At 41.8% G+C, this 27,579-nt stretch overlaps 1 protein-coding gene across 1 annotated transcript in view; it reads right to left on the bottom strand.

The window, feature by feature from the left end:
* The window catches only part of LOC126176713 (sialin-like), a 55,953-nt gene extending 31,309 nt beyond the window's left edge, over nucleotides 1–24,644 (bottom strand). Inside the window, exons 1-4 of the mRNA XM_049923879.1 lie at nucleotides 24,421–24,644; nucleotides 10,613–10,818; nucleotides 7,225–7,458; nucleotides 1,301–1,385 (exon numbers count right to left, since the gene is read on the bottom strand). Coding sequence (XP_049779836.1) covers nucleotides 1,301–1,385; nucleotides 7,225–7,458; nucleotides 10,613–10,818; nucleotides 24,421–24,484 — 589 coding nt within the window. The 5' untranslated portion in view covers nucleotides 24,485–24,644. The remainder of the gene's footprint in view (nucleotides 1–1,300; nucleotides 1,386–7,224; nucleotides 7,459–10,612; nucleotides 10,819–24,420) is intronic.
* Between the last annotated feature and the right edge of the window lie 2,935 nt (nucleotides 24,645–27,579).

Raw genomic sequence — 27,579 nt, forward strand, 5'->3', positions numbered from 1 at the left:
TTATTTGAATCTTGCTCTGCTGATCATCCCTCGTTCAAAGTCGGTTAACTCGCGATGTGCTGTCGTGTCTGCTTCACTACACACGTATCTGTATTTATTCCTTAATAGAGAAGGGCATAAAACTTTCACATTTATTACATGAGCCTGAAATACTCCTACACGATCACATAATTTAATACGCTTCGGGCGAATTTTTTGTTTACATTTAACAATGTCTTCCATGATTAAACTTGTAAATCTCATTAGACGTTGTGGATAATACTATACAATATATTCGTAATTAATTCACTTCTTTGTAAGGTTGCACGAGTGAAATGAGAATTCTAGTGAACATTAAAAGATTGTTTTAATTTATTTCAATAAAATGTTAACAAAGTTAACAATGATTTACACATGTTTTTTTTTAAACATTTACCTGACTGTGATGTTATACCTCAAATGATTTAGTAACAACTGTGGGGAATTGGAATAAAGGCACTGTGACACAGTACACTTCAAACTTTGCCTTTGAAATACTATCCGTTGTAACGCTGAAGAAGTTGAAGTTTTCGGACTCTCAGTCAGGGACTCCAGAAGTATGTGAAAAGTTGACTGAATGAAGCTCACTATGTACAGGTGTTGGAAAGAACAGGAAAGGAATGAAGTCTACGGAAATCCTTCACGACGAAAGCGTCAGCTTAACGACACATGTGCTAAAATGCACAGGCATGTTTAGCTTGCGACTGGAATGGAGAATAGTTCGACGGTCAGAATCTGAAATAAACATTATTAGGTGCGGAGGGTGTAACATGTAGCATGAGTGGTAGAGTTTCGCAAATTGTAGAAAAAATGAAGAAAAGTAACTACATGATAGTTCATTATTTAAAAAGGTAAAAAGTAAAATCATTGGTTTCCTTTGGCCTTCAGGGAGCACACTAGATCCACTGATCTTTAAACTAGTGTTGCAGCATCCTGGCTGTCCATGTACATTTCATATATTTTGACAGGAACTCCTTGAAACTTTTTAAGTGAAAATCCTCCGTAGGTAAAGTAAGATGACGTGCGTCTTAGATGAAATAAAAAAAATAAGATCGTTTCTAAACAACAGTGAGTGCAGACGTGCTTGGGAATGAAAATTGTAGAGGCGCTACTCAGTGTTTCTGTGTACCTCGTACGGACATCTCTTTCCAGGTTTGGTGAAGAGAGTAGTTGTAAACATTGTTGTGGAATAAGTAGGAGTTTGTTCCGATGAGTAACATCGGCGATTCGTCGTTGTGAGACATAACATTAATTTGTCATGCATAAAGGCAGCGCGACTTACCAGAAAAGATTATGGAAAACCTGCTTCGTTCTTGAGGGGGCGCCCACTTAGAAATCATGAACTGCACCGCTGGGAATGTCACTCCCTGCAACAAAACACGTATTATGTCATAACGGAAAAGTAAACTCATTTTTATGATATATGTATTCTGCCATTCGTCTTTACCTTAATAGTAATACGGTATGAGTGAAATATTTCTTGAAAGAAGGTGCTTGTCACAAATGTGGTGTCAGTGTTACCAAAGTGCCTCTCTTTCAAGTCCATTTTCTACCGAAAATATGCATAGGTTGAAATTCTGTCACAGACTTTTTGTCCTTTTAGTATGCAAGTAATCGCACTGTAGCGTGTATTTTCGTTCATACTGTATTCATTAAAACATGGAATCAGTAAACGATTTCAGGTGTTTTAACTTGACCTGGACGTCACAGCCATCAGAAAATAGCAGGAGAATGTTTGGACTTACGTCATCATCCAACCTCGGTTCAGAATATCACTCGAAGCGCTGTAGTCCTCAAAAGTGATTCATACGGTTATCCTTGATTCATGGTATCGACTTTGGGTCCTAAGACTCGATATATTTAAGGGACGTTGTATTATCTTTAATTTTCCCTTTTCATTAACTATGAAAATATCTCTGTTTACGAAAGAGACTACGCAATGCGTATTTCTTTGAAGCGTACCATTTCTTCACTGAGACATGACATCATCATCATCATATCTGTCTACATAATGGGTAAAAGCTGGGAGTAATTGTGGAACTGGGGAAGACGATGGTTATTGTAATGTTGTGCTGCTAATATTGTTCGACGTTCCTTTTACCAAAATGGAACCTAAACTTTGCTGAAACGTGTGAATCGTACTAGAAGAAATACATGAAAGAGTTACAAGTTAGGGTATCCCCACTTATCAACACAAACGGAGCTTAAAGACGATGCTTAACTTAACAACTGTCCAAATTCTTTTTAAGATATGTTGTCACCCACTAATTCAAAGAAATTGTCCATTTCAACCCTGACCTTCCGATTTCAGATAATAAGATTGATGTATCATTTCATTCCAACCACAGAGAAAGCCGCACTGGCGGTCAATTCACTCTAACCACCGAGACTGCCGTTTCTTCAGCAATTGAAGTGGACTAAAAATGCGCTTTTCTGGGCGGTTGGTATCAACTATAGCGTCCGTCTCATTGTCTGAAGACTGAAGGCGAGGATCGAAACTGGTAATTTCTTCTTGAACGGAATTCTACAGGAGGCCTACGACCCAAACGTCGTTCTTTCACGTCCAAATAATACTTCTCTTTTATGCTGCCATTTTCACCACTCTTATTTTTCACATCGTCTTACGCTTTATGAGAGTAGGCCTAGTGTCATATTCGCATATTCGCTCTATGCATGAGACACGGGGAATGGAGCTGGAATTTAAACAATGACATTGGCACCCAGTATTGTGATCAAACTGTGCAATACCTTCTCTGTATTTGCCATCACAAGTGGTGACGAAATTGTTGCTTTCTTTTCTTTCTTTTTTTTTATTTTGCACATAAAAAATCTGGGTTGTGAAAGTGAGTGTGGTACTACCAGCCATTTACAAGTCGTCTGCGGAAGCACAGAACGGTGTAATGAGTGAGAATGATCTGGAATTCATACACGATTTTGACAGACTGGAAATGAAGTTCCCCTACAGAGAGGATTGTTCATTACTGGACTATAAAAATACGAGTCTATTAGACAAGAAATAAAAGTAGGACCCAGTGTAACTGAAACTGAAAAATACAGACTGAACTGGAGAGAGCATGTACAACGTATATCTAATAACAGGATAACTAAAGCTGCAAAGCGATATAACCCAATAGGATAGACAAACGTTTCACGTTCCTCAAAGAGATAGCGTGAGCAGTTTTGAGCGGAACAGACGAAAAGGCCAAATCTTTGAAGACGATGATGATGAAAACGAAATGAAGGTAGGCAGGATATTTACACTAGACAGTGGATAGCAGCTGGAAGAAGGAAGTTAGCTAGTTGATTCATAGGCCCAGTCAACTGTTGTAGGTTGGCAGATAGCATTAGAAAATTTACGAGGGGAACAAGAATGTGTACAGCTGAAAGCAATAATTTAAGGAAATTTTTAAACCAGGTATGTCTTGATTAGTGTATGGCAACCAGCTGACGATAATGAGGATACTGGGAAAATAGATGTCTTGTCCAATCATATTGCTTAAATCTGGACATCGACAACAGAGCTGCGTACGTTTGAAGGGAAGACGAAAGGCTTGCCTTTAATATTCCATTGATGACGACGCTGTTAGCTGAAGCACATCCTCCGACTGAGGAAAAGTGCGACAGGAAATCGGCCATCTCCTTCTCAAGATTGCCACCTGACATTTGCCTTAAATGGTCAAGGCAACTTCGGGAAACTTAACGCGAAACCAGTGTGGTACCACTTCCCCTACCTGCTGATATCATGTTCCAAAACTTTTGAGATGTATTCTGAGAATGCCATTTACATGTTCTCTCACCAAATTATACAAGCATAAAATAACAAAATAGAGCTGTTTCGTATATTCTCGACGTATCTAATGCATTTGACAGCGTGAATCACAGTATTTTTCTAGATAAATTGAAGTTTTATGAAACTTACGGTATAGCCGCCAACGGATAATGCCATATCTAACCAAATAATGCAGGAATTTATACTTAGTATCCAACCAATGCAGTCTGTGAACATTATTCTCACTGGGCAGAATTCACGTGTGGGGTTCTCCAAGGCTCAGCCTTAGGTCCACTATTGTTACTCATATATGTAAACGAACTCCTGTCAAACATACGTACAGCATACATACATACAACAAGCAGAATTAGTTCTTTTACAAATGAGACTGGTACTGTAATCATTGCAAGCATACATACAGAAACAAAAGAAATAATATCGTTGACTGGATGTCTGCGAATGATCTCACCCTCAATTTTAAAAAGATACAACATATTCAGCTCTGCACATCTATGGGTATTACACCCATAAGTGTAGCACATGGCGAGGAAATAATAAGTAGAGAGGATTAAAGCGCATGTGCATTTTCAAATTTTCTTGCGACTTACTCTGAGGATGGCCGGACGATACGCAGCCGATATATCAGTGGAAGAAATTTTATTTGCGCGGCTGCCCATGCCCGAAATTTAGTGGACATGGATAAAGCACATTTTGAACTCGTATAACAACTTAGTTTAGCAAAGTTTGCACTTATAATCATTGCAAATCTTGTGGAGAGACAAATCAGTAATTTGACATATTTTCATTCACTAATATTGCACGGAATAATGTTCTGGGGTAACACACCTTTCAGAAAGAAAGTCTTCATCGGTCAACAGCGTGCTCTAAGAGTAATGTGTGGTGCACACCCACGATCATCGTGTAGACATCTGTTTAAAGAGATGGGCATTCTGACTATTGCTACGCAGTATATTTACTTTCTCATGAAGTTCGTTGTAAATAATCCACTGCAGTTCAAAATGATCAATGATGTACATAATTACAAAACCAGAAAGAAAATGACATTCATTACTCCGCCTTAAGGTTGTGTTTAGCACCAAAAGGGTTGTGCACTGCTGCAACAAAATGTTTTGGAAATTTACCCAGGGATATACGATGCCTGAAAGATAGTAAAGTTTTAAGGCAAACTTAAAAAGTTTCGCCTTGACCGCTCCTCATATTCCGAAGAAGATTTTCTATTACAAAGAAATAGTATAGAGAGCAATTGAGAGATTTATACTAAATAAATTAAGAAATGCTACACAAAACTGGTTAGGACACTGTTGCAGAAAAATGCAAAAAAGTATGTCAAATTTAGACGAACGCAAAATCTCGACTGTTGTTGATCTTTTACAGAAGCTCGAAATTTAGCGAGGACTTACATGAGAGATGCTTATAATAGTTTCCACCAGGAAAACTTGTCTCTAAACTTGGCAGAAAATCCAAAGAGATTCTGGTCGTATGTAAAGTATGGTAGCGGTAAGACACAATCAGTGCCTTTTCCGCGCGATAGCAATGGAAATACTGTCGAAGAAAGAGCTGCTAAGGCAGAGTTACTAAACACAGCCTTGCGAAATTCTTTCACCAAAGAGGACGAAGCAAATATTCCAGAATTTGAATCAAGAGCAGCTGCCAGCATGAATAACTTACACCTGTACCCAGGGGCTGGAAAGTTGCACGGATCACACCAATAATCAAGAAGGGCGATAGGAGTAATCCACCAGATTAGAGACCAATATCATTAACGACGACATGCAACAGGATTTTGGAACATATATTGTGTTCGAACGCTATGAATTACGTCGAAGAGAACGGTCTATTGAGACACAGTCAAGACTGGTTTAGGAAACATCGTTCTTGTGAAACAGAACTAGCTCTATACTCACACGAAGTGTTGAGTGCTATCGAGAAGAGATTTCAAATTGATTCCGTATTTCTAGATTTCCAGAAGTCTTTTTACACCGTACATCAGAAGCAGCTTCTAATCAAACTGCTTGCTTAAGTTTGATCCTCTCAGTTATTTGACTAGATTCGTGATTTTGTTCCAGAGAGGTGACAGTTCTTAGTAATTGATGGAAAATCATCGAATAAAACGGATGTGATTTCGGGCATTCCCTAACGCAGTGTTATAATCCCTCTGCTGTTTCTTTATCTATACAAACGATTTAGGCCACAATCTGTACAGCCGTCTACGGTTGTTTGCAAATGATGCTGTCGTTTATCGTCTAATAGAGTCATCAGAAGATCAAAACCAATTGCAAAACGATTTAAATAAGATAACTGTATGGTGAGAAAATTGGCAGTTGACCCTGAATACTGAAAAATGTGAGGTTATGGTCATAACCCGTTAAACTTCAAAATAGTTCAGATGGCTCTGAGCACTATGGGACTTAACATCTGAGGTCATCAGTCCAGAACTTAGAACTACTTAAACCTAACTAACGTGGGGACATCACACACATCCATGCCCGAGCCAGGACTCGAACCTGCGACCGTAGCAGCAGCGAGGTTCCAGACTGAAGCGCCTAGAACCGCTATGCCACAGCGGCCGGCTCCGTTAAATTTCGGTTACACGATAAATAAATCAAATCAAAGACAGTAAATTCAATTAAATACCTAGGAATAACAATTAGGAACAACTTAAGTTGGAAAGAACACATAGGAAATGTTGTGGGGAAGGCGAACCAAAGACTGTGTGTTATTGGCAGAACACTTAGAAGATGCAACAAACCTATTAAAGAGAATGCCTAAAAGACGTTTGTCCGTCCTCTTTTGGAGTAGCAACGCGCGATGTGGGACCCTTGCCGGGTGGATTAACGGAGTGCATCGAGAAAGTTCAGAGAAGGGCAGCAAATTTTCTATTATCGAGAAATAGCGGAGAGAGTGTCACGGACATGACACAGGATTCCGGGTGGACATCATTAACACAACGGCGTTTCTCGTTGCGGCGGGATCTTCTGACGAAATTCCAATCACCAGCTTTCTCCTCCGAGTGCGAAAATGTTTTGTTTACGCCAACCGCGATAGGGAGAAACGAGCATCATAATCAAATAAGGGAAATGGGAGATCACACGGAATGATACAGGTGTTCGTTCTTTTCCGCTCGTTGTTCGAGAGTGGAATAACAGAGAATTATTGTGAAGTTAATTCGATGGCAGGCACTTAAGTGTGTTGTGTAGATGTACATGAATGTGTAAAAAGTGGTGGGTGGGATATAGTAGCACACATCTGGAGATATTGAAGAAAAATACTTAATATGTGTTCAGCATGTGGTCACATTTAAAAATTAAGTTGTGATGTGTATGTAAAATTTCGTGTTGCACATCGATCCACGGAACGTGAAACTGACTGAGCGCGCAGTACAGAGGGAGGGTTCGGCTGGGTCGGGTGGCGCTCACCTCGGCCAGCCCCTCGAGAACGCGCACGGCGAAGAAGAGGTCGTCGTTGAGCCAGGCGGCGAACGGGCTGACGACGGTGAGCACGGCGGTGATGAAGTTGCCCAGCCCGAACACCAGCTTGCCGCCGAAGCGCTCGGCCAGCAGGCCGCCCGGCAGCTGCCCCACCGCGTAGCCGTAGAAGAAGCCCGCCAGGACGTAGCCCTGCCGCGCCTCGTCCCAGGCGAACTCGCCGTCCTGCAACAGCGGCACGAGGCCGCCCTCATTCTGCACTCTTGTCCATCCTGTCTGTCTGACCACCCGCCTGTTGGCGCTCGTCTCGGGAGTCCCAGACGAGTGTCATCTAGAGGTTCTTCTGACCGCTCGCTAGAACGAGTGGCTAGCATTGTCAAAGATTCGCCCTCATGCCCTCATTCTCTGGAGGCAGATCAGAGACAGCAACCCCGACAAAAAAAAAAAAAAAAAAAAGAACTTCTCCTTCTCCTACTCAATTTCCTCACTACTATCATTACTAATGTTTGGATGTGATGTTTAGTTGATGTTAGTTCTTTGATGAGTGCATCTTGGTAATTAATTTTGTAGTTTAATATTTCGTATTTTACTGTAAACCAGACAGATAATGCGAAAAAACTCCAATGTCATGGGTCTCCAATGCACAGAATGTTCAAATAAAGGTTAACAAATATTGTAATTGAAACATTTCATATTGCAACGGAATTTCCACAGTCAGTCAGCTTGCTGACAGGTAAAAGCAGCCTGTCTGACCAAAAATCGGACCAGGACCTTTGTCTTTTGTTGACAACTTTCGCATTCGAATGCCTGTCGTGGTCATAAAAGGTTTAAATGTTCTAGTAAAGCTGTCCTAATTCAACAAACATCACAAAAGCTCTCCTACATGCTTCACTAGTAGAGAGTAAAAGTCTACTTCCGTCACGTAGTTTCGATGAATTAAATATCTACATATCTAACTTTCTTCAATGCCTTGAATATTTCTCCAGTATGCTGTTCTGCAGCCTCAACAAATTGGATGAAATGCGTGCTATTATAGCAATAATACACCAGACCTGTTTTTTAATATTTTATTTGCTGCTCCCGCTTTCGAGCAAATGGCTCATTCTAGACCGGTAACAAGTTACAATCAAGATATTACCAGAACATGCTCGTATATCTGTATATGGACATGTAAATGGATAATATTTGCAGTGTTAATATTTGCAGCCACTTTTCCCAACACTCCGTACCACTCTCCCAGAATCCGTTAGTCAGTTTCCGATTCCTCACTCAGCTCTAAAGCATTTCACCAAGAATAGTACAAACATGTACAGTTTCCTACGGTATACACTAGGTGCAAAGAAATATTTACTGGAAGAAATCTACACCATGTGCGTTTAGCACGCACTGAATAACACATGGCTGCATGAATAGGACACAAAAATGAATATAAGTAAAAACAACAAACATTTAATTGTAAATAGAAATAGAGCTAAAGAAACTGCAAAAGAGTCACTCTATATCTCACATCAAAATACGTGTAGTTAAATAATTTGTGCATATTATAGAACACTGAAGATGACTAACAAGTACAAGTGAAACAACTCTGGTACCCAAGAACAAATTTCAGTTGTAAAAGACGGAATTTTTTCGTATCTTCAAGATAAAACAAAACTGAAGATATAATGTTAGATAATATTACAATTTTTTCTTGCTTAGAAGATTTTAAATATTATTTTTCAAATATGATCCACTTTTGTTTTTACATCATCGAATTATGTATCAGAGATAGTGTTTGCATTAAATTTATGTCTCTCATGAATATCAGTTTTATCCCATCTTAAATTCAGGATTGTCTTTCGCTCTTAATTATATTTTTTATTTCGCCAAAAAATTCGAATAAAAACTTAAACGTACAAACAGAATTCAGAAGTAAAAATATGTATTGAAAACTTCGACAGAATTGTTAGCTGTGACAGATAATTCAGAACAAAAGACAATCTTGAATTTGACATAAGATATAAATCGATTTTCATTAAAGATAAAAGCTTCTTAGCAAAAATCATGCACAAATATGACGAAAGAAAAGTAGATCATATTTGAAAAATAGAACTGAAGATCTTCTAAAGTAAGTCAAAGAATTAAAATACAAGCAACACTTATATTAATATATTTGCTGATAACAACTCGATTCCATCTACACTATGTGATCAAAAGTATTCGGACACCCCCAAAATCATACTTTTTTCATATTAGGTGCATTGTGCTGCCACCTACTGCCAGTACTCAATATCAGCGACCTCAGCAGCCATTAGACATCGCGAGAGAGCAGAATGGAGGGCTCCATGGAACTCACGGATTTCTAACGTGGTCAGCTGATTGGGTGTCACTTATGTCCTACGTCTGTACGCGAAATTTCCACACTCCTGAACATCCCTAGGTCCACTGTTTCCGATGTGATAGTGAAGTGGAAACGTGAAGAGACACATACAACACAAAAGCGTACAGGCTGACCTCGTCTGTTATCGGACAGAGACCTCCGACAGTTGAAGATGGCCGTAATGTGTAATAGGTAGACATCTATCCAGACCATCGCACAGGAATTCCAAACTGCATCAGGATCCACTGCAAGTACTATGACAGTTAGGCAGGAGGTGAGAAAACTTGGATTTCATGAACGAACCGTAGCTCATAAGCCAAAAATCACGCCGGTAAATGCCAAACGACGCCTCGCTTGGTGTAAGAAGCCCTGAACCCCGATAGAACATCTTTGGGATGTTTTGGGACGCCGACTTTGTGCCAGGCCTCACCGACCGACATCGGTACCTCTCCTCAGTGCAGCAATCCGTGAAGAATGGGCTGCCATTCCCCAAGAAACCTTCCAGCACCTGATTGAAAGTATGCCTTCGAGAGTGGAAGCTGTCATCAAGTCTATGGCCAACACCACATTGAATTACAGCATTTCCGATGGAGGCCGCCACGAACTTGTAAGTCAATTTCAGGCAGGTGTCTGGATACTTTTGCTCACATAGTGTGGGTACCGTTTGAGAAAAAACAGTTTTTGTTTTGTATTAGAGTTGCGTGTATTCATATAATTTCTTTGATGTGGCTCCTACAATAATTGTATATAAAATTATTTTCTTCCCTGCAGTAACCCACCGTATCGACAACAGATGTGTATCGAAAGAGAAACAAACAAAAAAGTCTTCAACTCTAAAACGAAATGTATGCAACATCAGTGATTTCATCGCCGACGAACGTACACACAGTGTACCAAAATACTGCCTGCTATAAAAGAAAACCAAATCACTGCGACTTCATCTGTATGGGGTAAGAGTAAAGAGCTTGTACATGCAGACCTTTAGTCTTCTCTTGATCTGAAGTATTTCGGGGTCCTTACCTCTGTCTTTTGAGTGGTGACATTCTCGCCAGCGAAGCACGTGCCCTCTGCGTAGACTCCGGTGTCCTGCTCGGTGGTGCCGGACTGGATGGCGGTGTAGTTGACCATGGTCACGATGGCCACCGAGAGGTTCACCCGCAGCGCGTAGCCGATGGCGATGCCGCACATGCCCAGGCCGCCGAAGATGTAGCGCGCCTTCAGCTTGTCTGTCGACACACCGAGGGCAAAGTTAAGTACCTCACTATTCATATTACAATCATGAGCTATTCTCTCTGGACGCCGCTGAAAAAGTTTCGTCAAAATGTGAAAATGACCACTCCTTCACCAACGAATAAGCATTGAAAAAAATAGATTTAAAAAAATAGAGTTATTAACCAGTGCCGGCAAAAATGAAGTTTCCTATTTCCAAAAATGGTCCAAATGGCTTTAAGCACTATGGGACTTAACATCTGAGGTCATCAGTCCTTTAGACTTAGAACTACTTAACCTAACTAACCTAAAGACATCACACACATCCATGCCCGAGGCAGGATTCGAACCTGCGACCGTTGCAGCCGCGTGGTTCCGAACTGAAGCGCCTAGAACCGCTCGACCACAGCGGCTGGCTCCTTTTTGTACTAGATGTCATTCCCGAATCTGTCACTGTCACACATCCATTTCCCAAAATATCTTAAAGCAAGTGCACACCCAGCATCAACCTCGCACGATATTGTATGCAGACAGTCACGATACGTGGTCCACGCATTCGGTGTCAGCTCAGTATCGAAACCACAACGAGACGTTCCAGGTAGTTGATTTCTGTGTGTTTAATTTATGCCTGCCTAACTTAATGTGTTTAAAAAAGAAGAAAAGAAAATCTTCATTGTTCTAGCAGTTAGGAGGGTAATGATTTCATTCACATCATTTCTGAAGAATCTCAGGAATATCTCATCCAGCCGGCCGATGTGGCCGAGCGGTTCTAGGACCTCCAGTGAGCACAACTGTTTGACGGCCATTTGAACCATTTGATATCTCATCCGGTCCAGATGATTTTCCATTGTTGAGCGGTTATAATTTATTTTCTATTCTGCGTATATTTATCTAAATATCTTCCGATTCGACGTTCGCACCGTGATTAAAACAATTTCTGAAGACCAAACTAAGTGTTTTGGCATTCTCTCTATTATTCATGATAGATCTGGTCAATAATACTGGAAAACTCTGGCTCACAAACAACATTACACAGAAACTGAGCGGCTCGACTTGAGGAATATGCGACCTATACTCTGCGAATCAGCTATTTTGCCATTATCTAATTCTGTGCAGAGCGCTAAGTTCTCGTCTGATAATACATCCACAACATCAAACCGACTGACGTGAAACTCAACAAGACAGTGAGGATGATCATGAGAACGATCAAATCTACTTCAATCCAGTGGATTCCTATAGCGTTGGAAATCGATTTCCTAAGTACCTATGGCCTTATGAGAGAGAACAACAGAATTTTGACTAACCTGTAACTTCTGCCACTTAAAACATATAACCTTTAATCTAGACAATAAGTTAGCAGGGGCACACAGATGAGATTAGATTAGGTTAAATGGTTCAAATGGCTCTGAGTACTATGGGACTTAATATCTGAGGTCATCAGTCCCCTAGAACTTAGAACTACTTAAACCTAACTAACCTAAGGACATCACACACATCCATGCCCGAGGCAGGATTCGAACCTACTAACGGAGCGGTGGCGCGGTTCCAAACTGAAACGCCTAGAACCGCTCGGCCACAACGGCCGGCAGATTAGATTAGTGCTTGTTCCATAGATCATGAATACGACACTTCGTAATGATATGGAACGTGTCAGGTTAATAAAAGGTGTCTATACAAGATATTACATTACATAAAATATTACATGGCACTTAATATTATTATTTTTGGGTGGAGGGTGGGGAAATTACACACTTACTATATCCAAAAATTCATCTAATCAGTAGAAGGAGTTGACATTCAGAAATTCTTTTAATTTCCTTTTAAATGCTATATGGCTATCTGTCAGACTTTTGATGCTATTAGGTAAGTGACCAAAGACGTTTGTGGCAGCATAATTTACCCCTTTCTGAGCCAAAGCTAGATTTAACCTTGAGCAGTGAAGATCATCCTTTCTCCTAGTGTTGTAGCCATGTACACTGCTATTACTTTTGAATTCGCTCGGATTGTTAATAACAAATTTCGTAAGTGAATATATATATTGTGAGGCTACAGTGAAGATCCCACGCTCTTTAAATAAGTGCCTGCAGGATGATCTTGAATGAGCTCCAGGAATTATTCTGATTATACGCTTTTGTGCAATGAACACTCCTTTACTCAATGATGAGCTACCCCGGAATATGATGCCATACGAAAGCAGAGAACGAAAATAGGCGTGGTAAGCTTAATGTACTGAGATGTATATCGCCAAAATTTGCAATAACCCTAATAGCATAAGCAGCTGAACTCAAACGTTTCGGCAGATCTTCAGTGTGTTTTTTCCAGTTCAACCCCTCAAAAACTTAGCTACCGATTTCTGATCGAAGTCTATATTTATTAATGGTATCATTCCATTTACTGTGTGGAACTGTATATACTGCGTTTTGTCAAAGTTTAATGAGAGCTCATTTGCCGAGAACAACTTAATGAATTTCTGAAAAACATCGTTTACAATTTCATCAGTTAAGTCTTGTCTGTTGGGTGTGATAGCTATACTTGTATCATCGGCAAAAAGTACCAGCTTTGCATCTGCGTGAATATAGAATGGCAAGTCATTAATATATATTAAGAACAGCAGAGGACCCAAGACCGAACCTTGCGACACCCCATTCTTGATTGTTCCCCAGCTTGATAAATCACCAGTTTTTTGCGTATTATGTGAACTGCTTATTTCAACTTTCTGCACTCTTCCAGTTAGGTATTATTTAAACCATTTGAGCGCTATCCCATTCATACCACCTGAACAAAAACGGATTTATTTGAGTAACGAAGCAACCATTGTCTCAGAAACTCATCTACAAGGTGCCTTCACTCGAGGAACTTTTTCGCCAGATCAGAACCACCGCTCAAGATCTGGGTTAGACCGCATAATATGCGGACTTGTCACGAAAATTGCTCATATTCTCGTCACAAACTTATCTCCTGTAACCTTCATGTAATTATCTACCATATGGTCAGGAAGTATATAAGAGGAATAGGTAAACTTTTTAGAAGCTGTATCAGCAACTCACAATGGACACACTAGCTGGACATCAGCTTACGAATACTTAAAAAGTTTACTGGTGACCTGCCCCGGCTTCACAAGGGTAGCGTTTACTATCTACGACGGACGATTTATCTAACGTAACGGTAATAAATTACACAGGATGAGTCAGCAGAAAAGGTAAATGCTTTGAGGGGTTGATAGTACTAGTGATTCTGAACAAGAAACGTAATATGAACATGTCCTATTCTTAACAGTTTCGCAGGAAACTAATGAAAATAGTAGGGAATAGAACAAACGCAGGTGATACTACATGAAATACTGATCTAACGTTTTGTTTAGTTGTGTACATTTCCTCACAAAAGACGTTGAAAAAGTCCACCGTCAATTGCAATCCATTTTGGAGCTCTCGTAGGCACCTGCTGTGTTGCTGATCTGGGCTCATGCGTACGGTTCTTTACGTGAGCACACGCGTGTAAAGTACGTGTGAGAAGGTTCTTCTTTGTGTCCACTCTGCGCTTGTAGACTTTGCTGTTCAGCCAACCCCACAACCCTGACGAATAGTAATCAAATAGGGTAAGATCGGGTGACCTCCGTGACCAAGAAGTGGCTCCACGTGACCGGTCCAGCGCCCAAGATACGTGTCAGTGAGGTGCTGTGTCACTGGCCATACGAAATGTGTAGGAGCTTCGTCGTGCTGCAAGTCCATACGAGGCGTGTTGCCAAAGGATCATTTTCCAAATATTGTGGTAACACATTTTGAAGAAAAAATGGTTCAAATGGCTCTAAGCACTATGGGACTTAACATCCGAGGTCATCAGTCCCCTAGGCTTAGAACTTCTTAAACCTAACTAACCTAAGGACATCACACACATCCATGCCCGAGGCAGGATTCGAACCTGCGACCGCAGCAGCAGCGCGGTTCCGGAACTGAAGCGCCTAGAACCGCTCGGCCAAATCGGCCGGCTTTTGAAGGAAATCAAGATACCGTACTCCGTTAAGACGGTTTTCTAAAACAACTTGACCGATGAGTTGGTCATCAATAATACCGCACCAGTAAAGACAATAGTCAGTAAAGGCAACACTACGTAGCCTGGTGTCGCTTTGGTTGTATTCGGATGTGAGTGCCTGAGAAGAAGGACGTACGACTGACCCCAGAGATGAATAGTTCCATGCCGGATACTGTTAAGAAAAGGGCGGGTGTTAATTTGAAGCTTTTTGTTCAGAGTAGCCAACACTACCACCCCACAAAGTATGTACTTTTCCTCCTAACTCACCCTCTATACACAGACTTTCCTCGTAAACCACTCTATTAATGAAGACTGTATCAAAATTCCTACAGTAGTTCCTGAGATTAGCCTTCACATATAGACAGAAAAACGCAGTACTGAACTTTAATTTAGTAACACGTATAGATTCATTCTATTGTTAGTACACTTTGTTACAGTCTAATACACCTCTGTGTTCCTCTCTCATCCTCAGACAAATCTAAATTGTAATTTTAGACTTACATATTCGTATTGCCATGTTATCGTGAATGAAATTCTATAAATAAATAAATTCTCTGCACACACTCTTCGACGTAGATACTATTACTTCGTTATGTTGATCACACTGAAGTGTTCGCTTTTAGAATTTCCTACAGACATATCAGTAAACGATAAAACTGTGGCAAGAATATTTCTCTGAACTCTTATCAAGGTGTATAGTAGACGTTGGAGCACCATTCAGCTAAAGGTACCTTGAATTTTATGATAGCCACGCGTCGCACAAGGTCTGATTTAAGCATTTTGTTATTGAGGCGGCTAATGTGTCAAGATTAACTGTCTTGCGTGAGTGACTCATGAAATATACGTAGTTATGTGAATGTAGTGTAATGCCGTGTATATGTTGTTGACGGTGATGATGATTTAACCTTCTTCATGCAAACCAGCAGGGACTCCAAAATCGTCAATTATACGGAACTCAAATCGCGCTCTGCTGTAGTTAACAGCATGGTTAGAGGAAACCAGCTCGATTCTGTATTTCCAGAATTTACAGAAGCTTTCTGTAGGAAGCAAGTTCCCATGGCATATAACGTTGTTTACGACTGGATCGAAAATTTCCTGTCAGTCAGAACGCAGCACCTTCTCCCGGATAGAGAGTATACAGACACTGAAAGAAGATCTGGTGTTCCTCAGGGAAATTTAATAGCACGTTGCCATTCATGTTATGCTTCAGTGAATTAACGTATGGTGTTAATAGCAACCACAGGTTTTTCACAAGTGACGTAGTCACCTGTGAGAAAATTGTGTTTGGTTAAAACTGCAGTATATCCAGTTCGATCTCGACATAAAATCAGTCTTGCGCAAAGACTGTTAATTTCTTTTCAATGTAGAGAAATTCAGAACTGTGTATTTCATGAAAGGAAAAACAGTGGTATACTCTGACGACAAGATTAACATGGCACAGTTAGAGCTAGTCTTGTCATGTAAATATTTGGGAGGAACGATAAACAGGGATGTTAAATGGAACGACGTGGTAGGCTGGGTTGTAGGTAAAGCCTGTGCCAGGTTACAATTCGTTGATAGGATACTAGGTAATTGCCGTTTGTCTACGAAAGAGATGGCATACAAAACATTTGTACGGCCCGTGCGTAAACGCTGCTGCAGTGTGTTTGGAGCACACATTAGGTCGGACTAACAAGGGACATGGAGTGTACGCAACGAGGTGTACGAGAAAGACAGGTCGTGGTGCGTAAGTCACAGCGCGTGACACTGCAGATCTTACAAGTGCCACCAGGCCGTGTCCGGCGGGGAGCGAGTAACTATCTCATTCTTGACTGCGCGTTTAAATGAATGCAAGCTCTCGATAGATCACAACAATGAGAAGACCTTCAGTGAATACTGTAATACAAAAACACAGTGTCTGACATAAGAAATTTCGCAGTATTAATTTGTAATTTCGAGTAATGGAGTAATTTTTTGTCGAATATATTTTGTCACTACCTTGTAAATATTTTCTTACGAATGAACACGATTATGTAATTTAAATGCACTATATAAAAAAGAATTACGTAATAGCAAGCTGCTCTAATCAGGGCGCTTTGCTATTGTGAACAAAGGGTATATCTGAAGTAGGGGAAAATTGTCGTTGGGTGCGGACGCTCAGAGAACAGGTGAGTCTGGAGCGAGCTCTTGTGCAGTGGAGTCTGACAGAAGCATTCAGGGCTTGTGCTTGCTACCGGAATGCAGTGTGGCACATTGTAACGTACCAAATTGGAAGAGTTCTCTGTTATGGCCACGTATAATTGCGGTGTTAATTGGGCAAAGTGCAAAAAGCATCAAGAGGAATTAATATGAAAGAAGAGCACTGTGGGCTCAAACTTGTTCATTCCAAAGCGACACTAAGAACAGCCCATTGCCGCGCATTGCCGGCGATTATTACCTTACGCAGCACCAACACCCGCTCACTGAAGTAAGACTGGATTAAATTTATGCTTATAAGCATATCAAGGCTAGCCAGCGTTGTAGGTTCATTTTGTAATAATCACCAACTTAACATTGACACTGTGTTACAAGTGCTTAAATCTGAACAGGGGTCCTAATCTGTCATTATTAACTAAAACTGAGAGTCACTGTTGACGATAAAAAGACTAAAATTGCTGAGATAATTTAATTTTGATAATTTGTTTAAAGAATTGAAAGTTATAAAAACGTAAAAAATAATCGAGACTGATAGTTAAAAATAATGGACTTCGTTACTCAGAGAAATCTTCACTTAAAGAACAGTATTAATATTTAGTTATTATGAAAAAGTAATTTCAGTGAGTTTTTAGAGATTATTGTAGATCAGAATGTTTAATTCTTTGTGCGATCAATACTTTCTGCTCTAATTTCCGAAATACTTAATAGTGTTATGCAAAAGCTAAAAAACAGTTATCTAATGAAAATTAAGCTCTTATGAGACATACTTTGCTTAACAGCAAACATTTATTAAAAACAATTACAATTTTAAAAATATTAACAGTAGGCTTTATGGTGGGCTGCGGGAAGGTGTTTATTAAACAAACTGAGTGACAAACAATTGGCAATCAAATGCATATGCTTAGCGCAATTTGATGTACTGATTTCACGATTAGATTTATTTCATGTTGATAACCGTCATTTTGACTCTGAGCTCGAGCCAGTGTTATTATGTCCATTATCGCCTGATTGTCTTGCTTGAATCATTACATAAATACTTTTCCAAATTGATTAACTACTATACAATATTGTTCGTTCACACCATGAGCTAGCGACCATTTTCTATAACCATTGCAATCTAAACTAAAAAATATTGAGCTTCATTATCTGAAATTTCACTAACTACTTTGAAGTTTTTATTATTTATCAAAATTCTTTCGATCGTTATTTCATAGCAGTAGTCGCGCAATGGAAATGGAAATGAGCGTTTGGCATCATTAACCGGAAGGTCCCTTGCGGGGCAGGTCTGGCCGCCTTGGTGCAGGTCTTATTACATCCGACGCCACATTGGGCGACCTCCGCGCGGGATGGGGATGAAATGGTGATGAAGGCAACACAATACCCAGTCCCTGAGCGGAGGAAATCCCCGACCCAGCCGGGAATCGAACCCGGGCTCGTAGGACGGCAATCCATCACGCTGACCACTCAGCTATCGGGGCGGACAGTCGCGCAATAACGATTCGGTTATGACTGATTCTACATATATTTTATTTTATTTGTTCTTTGGAACCGATGCTTTCCCAAACAAGGACATTAGGATCACGTGCCATCGATTATTTCAATTATACGAAAGTGTAGATCTGTCATAGTACCTTTTCAATTACGTACTGATTTCCCGTGGGCCCTGCACGCAGCCGAGCGTTCACGAAGTGCGGCGGACAAGGCGACTAGTGTGACGTCACAAGTTCTCTGCGCTGACGCTCGGTAAGTGCTGTATATTTCGTGGGCCCTGATGTGTAAAGGATGACGGAGCGAATGGTCACAGACTTCTTTGACTAGCGAGAGAGCGTGAGGTAAATTCTGAAAATCTCAACTGGCAGACTCTCGAAGAAATTCTAAAACATCTAGCGAGAATCTGTCGAACCTTATGAACCCCGTTTCATTGTAGAAACTGCGAATATTAATGCATCTACTCATCTACCCGTAGTGGTAGTGCAGAAAACGGCTCACAGACAGGCGGCCAAGCGGTCATTCTTCTCACGCTCCAGCCATGAATGATATGGTAAGAAACCCTAATATATAGAACAACATAAAGTACCCTCAGCCAGGCACCAAATAGTAATTCTAGATTGCAGATGCAAGTAGATGCATATGGTGAAAGCCGGTGCTGACACATACACCATTCTTCTGGAAAAGCAGCACCTAGCGAGGTGGCGCGGTGGTTAGCACACCGGACTTGCATTCGGGAGGACAGCAGTGCACATCCGCGTCCGGCCATCCATATTTAGATTTTCCGTGATATGCCTACATCGCTCCAGGCAAATGCTGAGATACTTCCTTTGAAAGGGCACTACCAATCCTCCCCCTTCCTTGACGTATTCGAAGACTGTGCACCGTCTCTAATGACCTCGACATTGACGGGACATTAATACAGAATCTTCCTTCCTTTCTTTTGGAAAGTAAGGGGAGTGTCGAGATTGGCGTCTCCATCCGATGGACGGACTACCAATAACGGTGCACATGCCCTCTATTCATGTCATAATGCAGAACTTTGCCTCTGGCGTAGTGTCGAATACGGGAACCATATTGCCTCCCCTTATCAGCCGAATACTGGCCAAGAAAGATTTTACGTAGTCGTAATTTTAACAGACCACTCGAGAGGTGAGCGCGTCACGTAAGCCTGCGTTGACCTTTGCTAAGGGAGTCACTTCGCGCTTGATACTCATATCACTATACACATGGATTATTTTTGATATATCTGTTTTTTTTTTTTAATATCCTGTGATTCGCCTTTGGTACGACTCATGGAAAATGCTACGGACATAGTTAGCAGTGGACTAGTCTAAATTGTATTTCAGTTGATTACCTACTTTGTCTTGTATTAAAACTGTTCATGTCGGAGAATTTCGTCCTCACACGCCTGAAGTAACTTCAGGAAGATTTAGAAAAATTAAGAGGAATGTACAGTATTCTTATCAGAGAACTTAGGTTAAGAATAAACAAAAGAAATACGAAAGTTATGAATAGTAGTAAAAGGAATGATGAAAGATTACATTACAAACGGAGCGCGTAATCAGATCGGGAAGGATGGGGGAGGGAAGTCGGTTGTGTGCTTTCCAAAGGAAGAGAGAATAAAGATTTGCACAAATCGAGTTTATGGGAAACAGAATGAAAGAAGTGCTTCTGCCACGGAAACAGATTGACAGTATGTATCATTTCCTACATGTAATGTACCACAGCCGTGAATATATTAAAGGATAGTGTCATGGTTTGACCCTGCCTGTTGCTTAATTAACAAGTATTCATTTTGGTCTGTTTTCCATGACTGATCAATTTCGGACTTACAGGTAATTTTCAAGTCCTAGAGATACCGACAGCTTATCGTAATATATCCGACCAAGAGAAGCGAATATGGTGGTCCGAAAGTGAAACCATGCACGTGCAAGCGTCAGGTTTAAAAGAGAGAATATTTACTGAATACAGTAATGGCCATCGTTGAATTTATTGGCACGTTCCTAGACATTGTATGTGCTCGCTGTCGCAGTGACAGCCGGCCGTTGTGACCGAGCGGTTCTAGGCGCTTCAGTTTGGAACCGCGAGACTTCTACGGTCGCAGGTTCGAATCCTGCATCGGGCATGGATGTGTGTGATGTCCTTAGGTTAGTTAGGTTTAAGTAGTTCTAAGTTCTAGGGGACTGATGACATCAGAAGTTAAGTCCCATAGTGCTCAGAGCCATTTGAATCATTTTGTCGTAGTGACAAACAAGTGACTTTGATTCAGTGGTGACCATTACTGCATGCAGTTAAGATTCTGTCTCTTAAGCTCGACGCTTGCATGTAAAGGATGATACAGCTGCCCCTACCTAAGAGTTTTATGCAACGCACACCATCTTAAAAAACCACATATGGGATGTTCATATTCTCTCGATAGTTACATGCAAATTACTAGCCGTACAGGAAAAATGAACAAGGCTTTTTGTATGAAATTAAATGTAGTTAAATTTTTTAATGGCATGCGTTTTTGCTAGAGGTCGTAGCTCTCGAATTATGAAAACAATAATCGTACAAAGGTGACATTCAAACGTGTTTTCTTGAATAACTCGAGAACTGTAGCTTGCAGTGAAAATGTACCCCAGTGCAAAACTTAACTGCATTAAATTTCCTACAAAAAGGTTCTGTTCATTTTTCTGTAGGACCAGTAGTTTGCACATAGCGAGCTAGAGGATATTAAAATCTCGCACGTGGTCTTTGAAGGCATTGTTGGTTGCATAAAAGCCAAAGGGAGGGGCAGCTGAATCACCTTGCATATGCACTCGCTTTCGGAAGCGCCATGTCCGCTGCTTATTGTAGGATATAATCGTATTAATGCTGTCAGTAATTGTAGCATATGAAAATGGTCTTTAACGATGAAATTGGCCAATCGTGCAAAAAAGAAATACTTATTAGTGAAGAAACTGGCGAGGTGTAACCATGACACCGTCCTTTTGGAACAGATGGGAAAAAATTAAGGAAAAAATCTGTTTCTGCATACATTTGCAAGGAAGTTAAATGTGTGCATTTGGAGTATAACAGAATAATGAACCAGCCTGATTAGAATTTAGTTGCAACAAAACCCTGCTAAAAAGTAATTGAAAAGACGAAATAAGAAATGAGTGGTTGTTAAATAGAAATGACAGGAAAAAAGTGCCTGGTCAGAGGGATCTGCACAAAGTCATGTAGGAATAGCGGAAAGAAATAGCAGAATAAACAACTGTTGTGGTAAACAAAGATTAGAAAGACCATCTGAAGGTTTCCAGCGCGGCTGTTGGTGACTAGAAGGGACAGTTAATGTTCAACAACGAAAACGAGCATATTCAGTGACATATAATGTGCCATTACTTATGAACACGACTATTAGTGCACTCTGTAAACATTTCAATTTTAATTTTGTCTCTTGCACGTTGTGTGTCTGCTCTCGGATAGCCTTTGTCCGCCGTTTCAGTATCGGATAATTTTACAATATATGGTCCCCTACTCCACTTTAAAAGGGGCCTGTAAAGCCGAAATTGGCCAGTCGTCCAAGATGTAATAAAGTGAATACTGGTCAACAACAGCCGAAATGGAATCTATCGAAATGTCTTTAAACAAATGTACAGCTGTGACATTTCAAGTTAAGAAAATGATCGAAAGATTAGATATTGTAAAACAGACTTCAGAGGACGTAGGGAGTAATACAGTGTATTTGCTGGTGCGAGAAAATTACCATAAAATGATAAGAAGTATAATATTAAATGCTGTGAGAGCGAGAGAGAGAGAGGGGTGGGGTCTATAGTCTTTCCATTATGAAGTCTTGTATGGACATCAAGGAGGAACAATAAGTACAAAGCAGCGGTCAGCCAATAAACGATTCAGTAACCACTGGCGCTGACAGTCACTGACGTGAATGCAAGACGTCTGTCCGAAAGAACCGACTCCACACATTCATGTAATTGATTCGACTCGAAGGGCAATGAATGCACCATCTCCAGTTCAGTGCAGTTACGTCCGACCTCCTGCTGGAATCTCAAAGTAGCGAGCCTGGAGGATATGATCACCGACTGTGGGTAGGTGGCGCTAGGTGGGAATGTGGGTCGGCCAAAAAGCGTGCCGACACAGTCCGCGCAAGTGTGATGAACACCGCGTTTCGGTGGCCCAGTGGCTAACGCATCTCAGACAATAAGAATTTCAGCCTTCAGTTGCAAGGTAATTTTTTCTCTTTTGTTTCCTTGCAACTGAAGGCTGAATTTCTTATTGTCTGAACAATTCACAGTTACTGAAGCGCTGCATTATGTTAAAGATTTGTTCACGCAACTGCCTAATGAGCAGGATATCCCAGGTGCGAGTCCCAGTCTGACACGCATTTTCACTCGTCGCCGCTGATTCCGTATAAAGTCCCGATGCAGCTAATATCAGTAGTCCCTTCCCTTCTTTTCCTTTCTATCACCTCATCTAAATCTGCATCTACATGATTACTCTGCAATTCACATTTTAGTGCTTGGCAGAGGGTTCATCGAAGCACAATCATACTATCTCTCTACCATTTCACTCCCGAACAGCGCGTGGGAAAAACGAACACCTAAACCTTTCTGTTCGAGCTCTGATTTCTTTTATTTTACTTTGATGATCATTCTTACCTATGTAGGTTGGGCTCAACATAATATTTTCGCATTCGGAAGAGAAAGTTGGTGACTGAAATTTCGTAAATAGATCTCGCCGCGACGAAAAACGTCTTTGCTTTAATCACTTCCATCCCAACTCGCGTATCATATCTGCCACACTCTCTCCCCTATTACGTGATAATACAAAACTAGCTGCCGTTTTTTGTACCCTTTCGATGTCCTCCGTCAATCCCACCTGGTAAAGATCCCACACCGCGCAGCAATATTCTAACAGAGGACGAACGAGTGTGGGGTAAGCTGTCTCTTTAGTGGACTTGTTGCATCTTCTAAGTGTCCTGCCAATGAAACGCAACCTTTGGTTCGCCTTCCCCACAATATTATCTATGTGGTCTTTCCAACTGAAGTTGTTCGTAATTTTAACACCCAGATACTTAGTTGAATTTACAGCCTTGAGAATTGTACTATTTATCGAGTAATCGAATTCCAAGGGATTTCTTTTGGAACTCATGTGGATCACCTCACACTTTTCGTTATTTAGCGTCAACTGCCACCTGCCACACCATACAGCAATCTTTTCTAAGTCGCTTTGCAACTGATACTGGTCTTCGGATGACCTTACTAGACGGTAAATTACAGCATCATCTGCGAACAACTAAGAGAACTACTCAGATTGTCACCCAAGTAATTTATATAGATCAGCAACTGCAGAGGTCCCAGGACGCTTCGCCGGCCGAAGTGGCCGTGCGGTTCTCGGCGCTGCAGTCTGGAACCGCGGGACCGCTTCGGACGCAGGTTCGAATCCTGCCTCGGGCATGGATGTGTGTGATGTCCTTAGGTTAGTTAGGTTTAAGTAATTCTAAGTTCTAGGGGACTATGATATCATTTCAATTTTACTCGATGATTTGCCGCCTATTACTACGAACTGCGACCTTCCTGACAGGAAATAGCAAATCCAGTCGCACAACTGAGACGATACCCCATAGGCCCGCAGCTTGATTAGAAGTCGCTTGTGAGGAACGGTGTCAAAGGCTTTCCGGAAATCTAGAAATACGGAATCAACTTGAGATCCCCTGTCGATAGCGGCCGTTACTTCGTGCGAATAAAGAGCTAGCTGCGTTGTACAAGAATGTTTGAATACAAAATATGCTCCAAAACCCTACTGCAAACCGACGTCAATGATATAGGTCTGTAGTTCGAGGGATCACTCCTACTACCCTTCTTAAACACTGGTGCGACCTCCACCTTCAATTTCCATGAAACTACCAATCTTTTCAAATCAGCTGCTGTTTCTTTGCTCACCTGTGGTATCCTCGAGTTCGATGTCCGTGCGAGGAGACAGATCACGAGTTCCAGCACTATTCATATTCGAAGAATTTGATGTCTTGTTTTACGACACAGGGTTTAATCTAACTCTAAATTCTACGCCAGATCTTGTAGGGATAAGGTGGACGGCACGGCCCTCCTCTTGTATGGAGGTTTTGTGTTGTCGATTCGTGGCTGCGTGAATAGAGAAGAACTACGAGTTGCTGCTGAGGATCCCCGGCACGATTAAACCAGAAGAGACTAGGCGGGAAGCAGGGCTGCAACTGAGTCCGACGTCGGCAGCGGCGACTAAGGAAGCATCGCGGATCCGTGTGCGCGGTCGGTTGCGAGAGTTATCTGGCTGACTGTGGACCGCCGCGTGGAAAGGACAGAGCTTTTTATAATGACGGCCGCCTTATCTGGATGATTGTCAGGTGGACACGGTGGCGTCAGATACCACAGGCGGACATTCCCCACAGCGTAGCTTCTGCTGTCCTCCACCCCAACACGTCACTCGAGGAGAGAATCACATTCAATGCTGCACAATACTTAAGTCTTGTTTAGAGCATCTGCTACGTCCCTAGTTGAATAGGTTTTCCACATAATAAATTTGAAACTAAAAACATGGACCTACTTTCATATGATCCCACTGGCGCTGCCGATGTGACCATGGCAGCTGCATTTGACGGCGTACTTAAAGTACAGCGCAAGGACACTCATTACTGGAAAAGAGCGTAAGTCACGTTTGTTTACGAAATAGAGAGAGAATTTTACACCGCAGTGACAAAAGTCATGGGATACCTTCTAAGTGCAGCAACTCCACGTGGCATGCACTCAACAAGTCGTTGGAGGTCTCCTGCAGAAACATCGAGACAAGCTGCATCTTAACCGTCCATAATTACGAAAGTGTTGCTGGTGTGGGATATTGTGCACGAACTGACCTCTCGATTGTGCCCCATAAATGTTCAATGGGATTCATGACGCGCGATATGGGTAGACAAATCATTCACTCGAATTGTCCAGAAAGTTCTGACGTGGTGCATTGTCATCCTTAAAAATTCGATGAATGTGTAGACTATGAATGGCTGAAAATGGTCTCCAAGTAACGGAACATAACCATTTCCAGTCAATGATCGGTTCAGTTGCACTAGAGGAGCAAGTCCGTTCCATGTAAACTCAGCCCACAACCATTATGCGTTGTCCGTGGTGACAGGCAATACCTGAAATTTTGTATTCTCACTACACTCTTGACACTGTGTATCTCGGAATATTGAATTCCCTAACGATTTCTGAAATCGAATATCCCTGCGTCTAGCTCAACTACTATTCCACGTTCAGTGTGTGTTAATTCTCGTCGTGTGACAATTATCACGTCGGAAACAATTTCACATGAATCACCCGAGTACAAATGAGACCTCTGCCTATGCACTACCCTTTTATACCTTATGTGCGTGACACCGCTGATATCTGTATAAGAGCATATCGCTATCCCATGACTTACGTCACCTCAGTGTGTAGCCTAAAGCGCAGCGCGCTGCTTGTGAGCCAGACCTTGATCGATTCCGCGTTGGGTATCACCGACTGTCGCTGGTGCACTTACCAGTATGAGTGTGGGTTTTAGGCGGTTCTCCACGCACGCTTTATTTTAGACAAATGGCTGCCTAGTCCCCACTCTCTGCCTAAGAGAATACGAAACACAAACAGTTCGCGTACGGTCAGATAGAGAACAAAATTTACACAGTTCCAAGACAGGTGGTTCACACGACTTTCCTCTCTTAAGCCACTAACACCTGCCGCAAGTGGAAGGGCATCCGGCACCACAGTCGAATAAAAACAATAAAATTGCCAAAATTGAAATGCAAAACTTAAAAGTTTTGCATCACCTCAGCTCCGAGAGTTCCGGAACCTGTACAGAAAATTGGAATAGAGATCAACATAAACATCATTTCCGTTCTTTTTATTGCTCATGAAAACCACACATTGCATGTTGTACCACCATACAGCGAGACTTTCAGAGGTCGTGGACCAGGCTGCTGTACACGCCGGTACCTCTAATACCCACTAGCACGTCCTCTTGCATTGATGCATGCGTATATTCGTCGTGTCATGCTATTCACAAGTTTATCAAGGCACTGTTGGTTCAGATTGTCCCACTCCTCAACGGTGATTCGGTGGAGATCTCTCAGAATGGTTTGTTGGGTCACGTCGTCCATAAACAGCTCTTTTCAATCTATCCCAGGCATGATCGATAGCGTTCATGTCTGGAGAACATGCCCTCTAGTCGAGCGATGTCGTTATAGTGGAGGAAGTCATTCACAACATGTTCACGATAGGGGCGCGAATTATCGTCCATGAAGACGAATGCCTCGCCAGTATGCTGCCGATATGGTTGCACTATCGGTCGGAGGACGGCATTCACGTACCGTACAGCCGTTACGCCGCCTTCCATGACCAACAGCGTCGTACGTCGGCCCCACATAATGCCACCCAAAAACAGCAGGGAACCTCCTCCTTGCTGTACTTGCTAGACAGTGTGACTAAGGTGTTCAGCCTGACCGGGTTGCCATCAAACACGTCTCCGACGATTGTCGGGTTGAAGGCATATGTGATACTCTTCGGTGAAGAGAACGTAATGCCAATCCTGAGCGGTCCATTCGGCAGTCTTTTGGCCCAAGTGTACCGCGTTGCATAGTGTCGTATTGCAAAGATTGACCTCACCATGGACGTCAGGAGTGAAGTCGAACATCATGCAGCCTATTGCGCACAGTTTGAATCGCAACACAATGTCCTGTGGCTGCACGAAAAGCATTATTGAACATGGTAGTGTTGCTGTGAGGGTTCCTCCAAGCCGTAATCCGTAGGTAGCGGTCATCCACTGCAGTAGTAGCTCTTGGGCGGCCTGAGCGAGGCATGTCATCGACAGTTCCTGTCCCTCTGTATCTGCTCCATGTCCGAGCAACATCGCTTTGGCTCACTCCGAGACGACTGGACACTTCCCTTGTTGAGAGCCTTTCCTGGCAGAAAGTAACAATGCGGACGCGACTGAACCGCGGTATTCACCGTCTAGGCACGGTTGAACTACAGACAACACGAGCGGAGTACCTCCTTCCTGGTGGAATGACTGAAACTGATCGGCTGCCGGACCCCCTCCATCTA

Source organism: Schistocerca cancellata, chromosome 3 (assembly GCF_023864275.1).
Source record: "Schistocerca cancellata isolate TAMUIC-IGC-003103 chromosome 3, iqSchCanc2.1, whole genome shotgun sequence".
Lineage (NCBI taxonomy): Eukaryota > Metazoa > Arthropoda > Insecta > Orthoptera > Acrididae > Schistocerca > Schistocerca cancellata.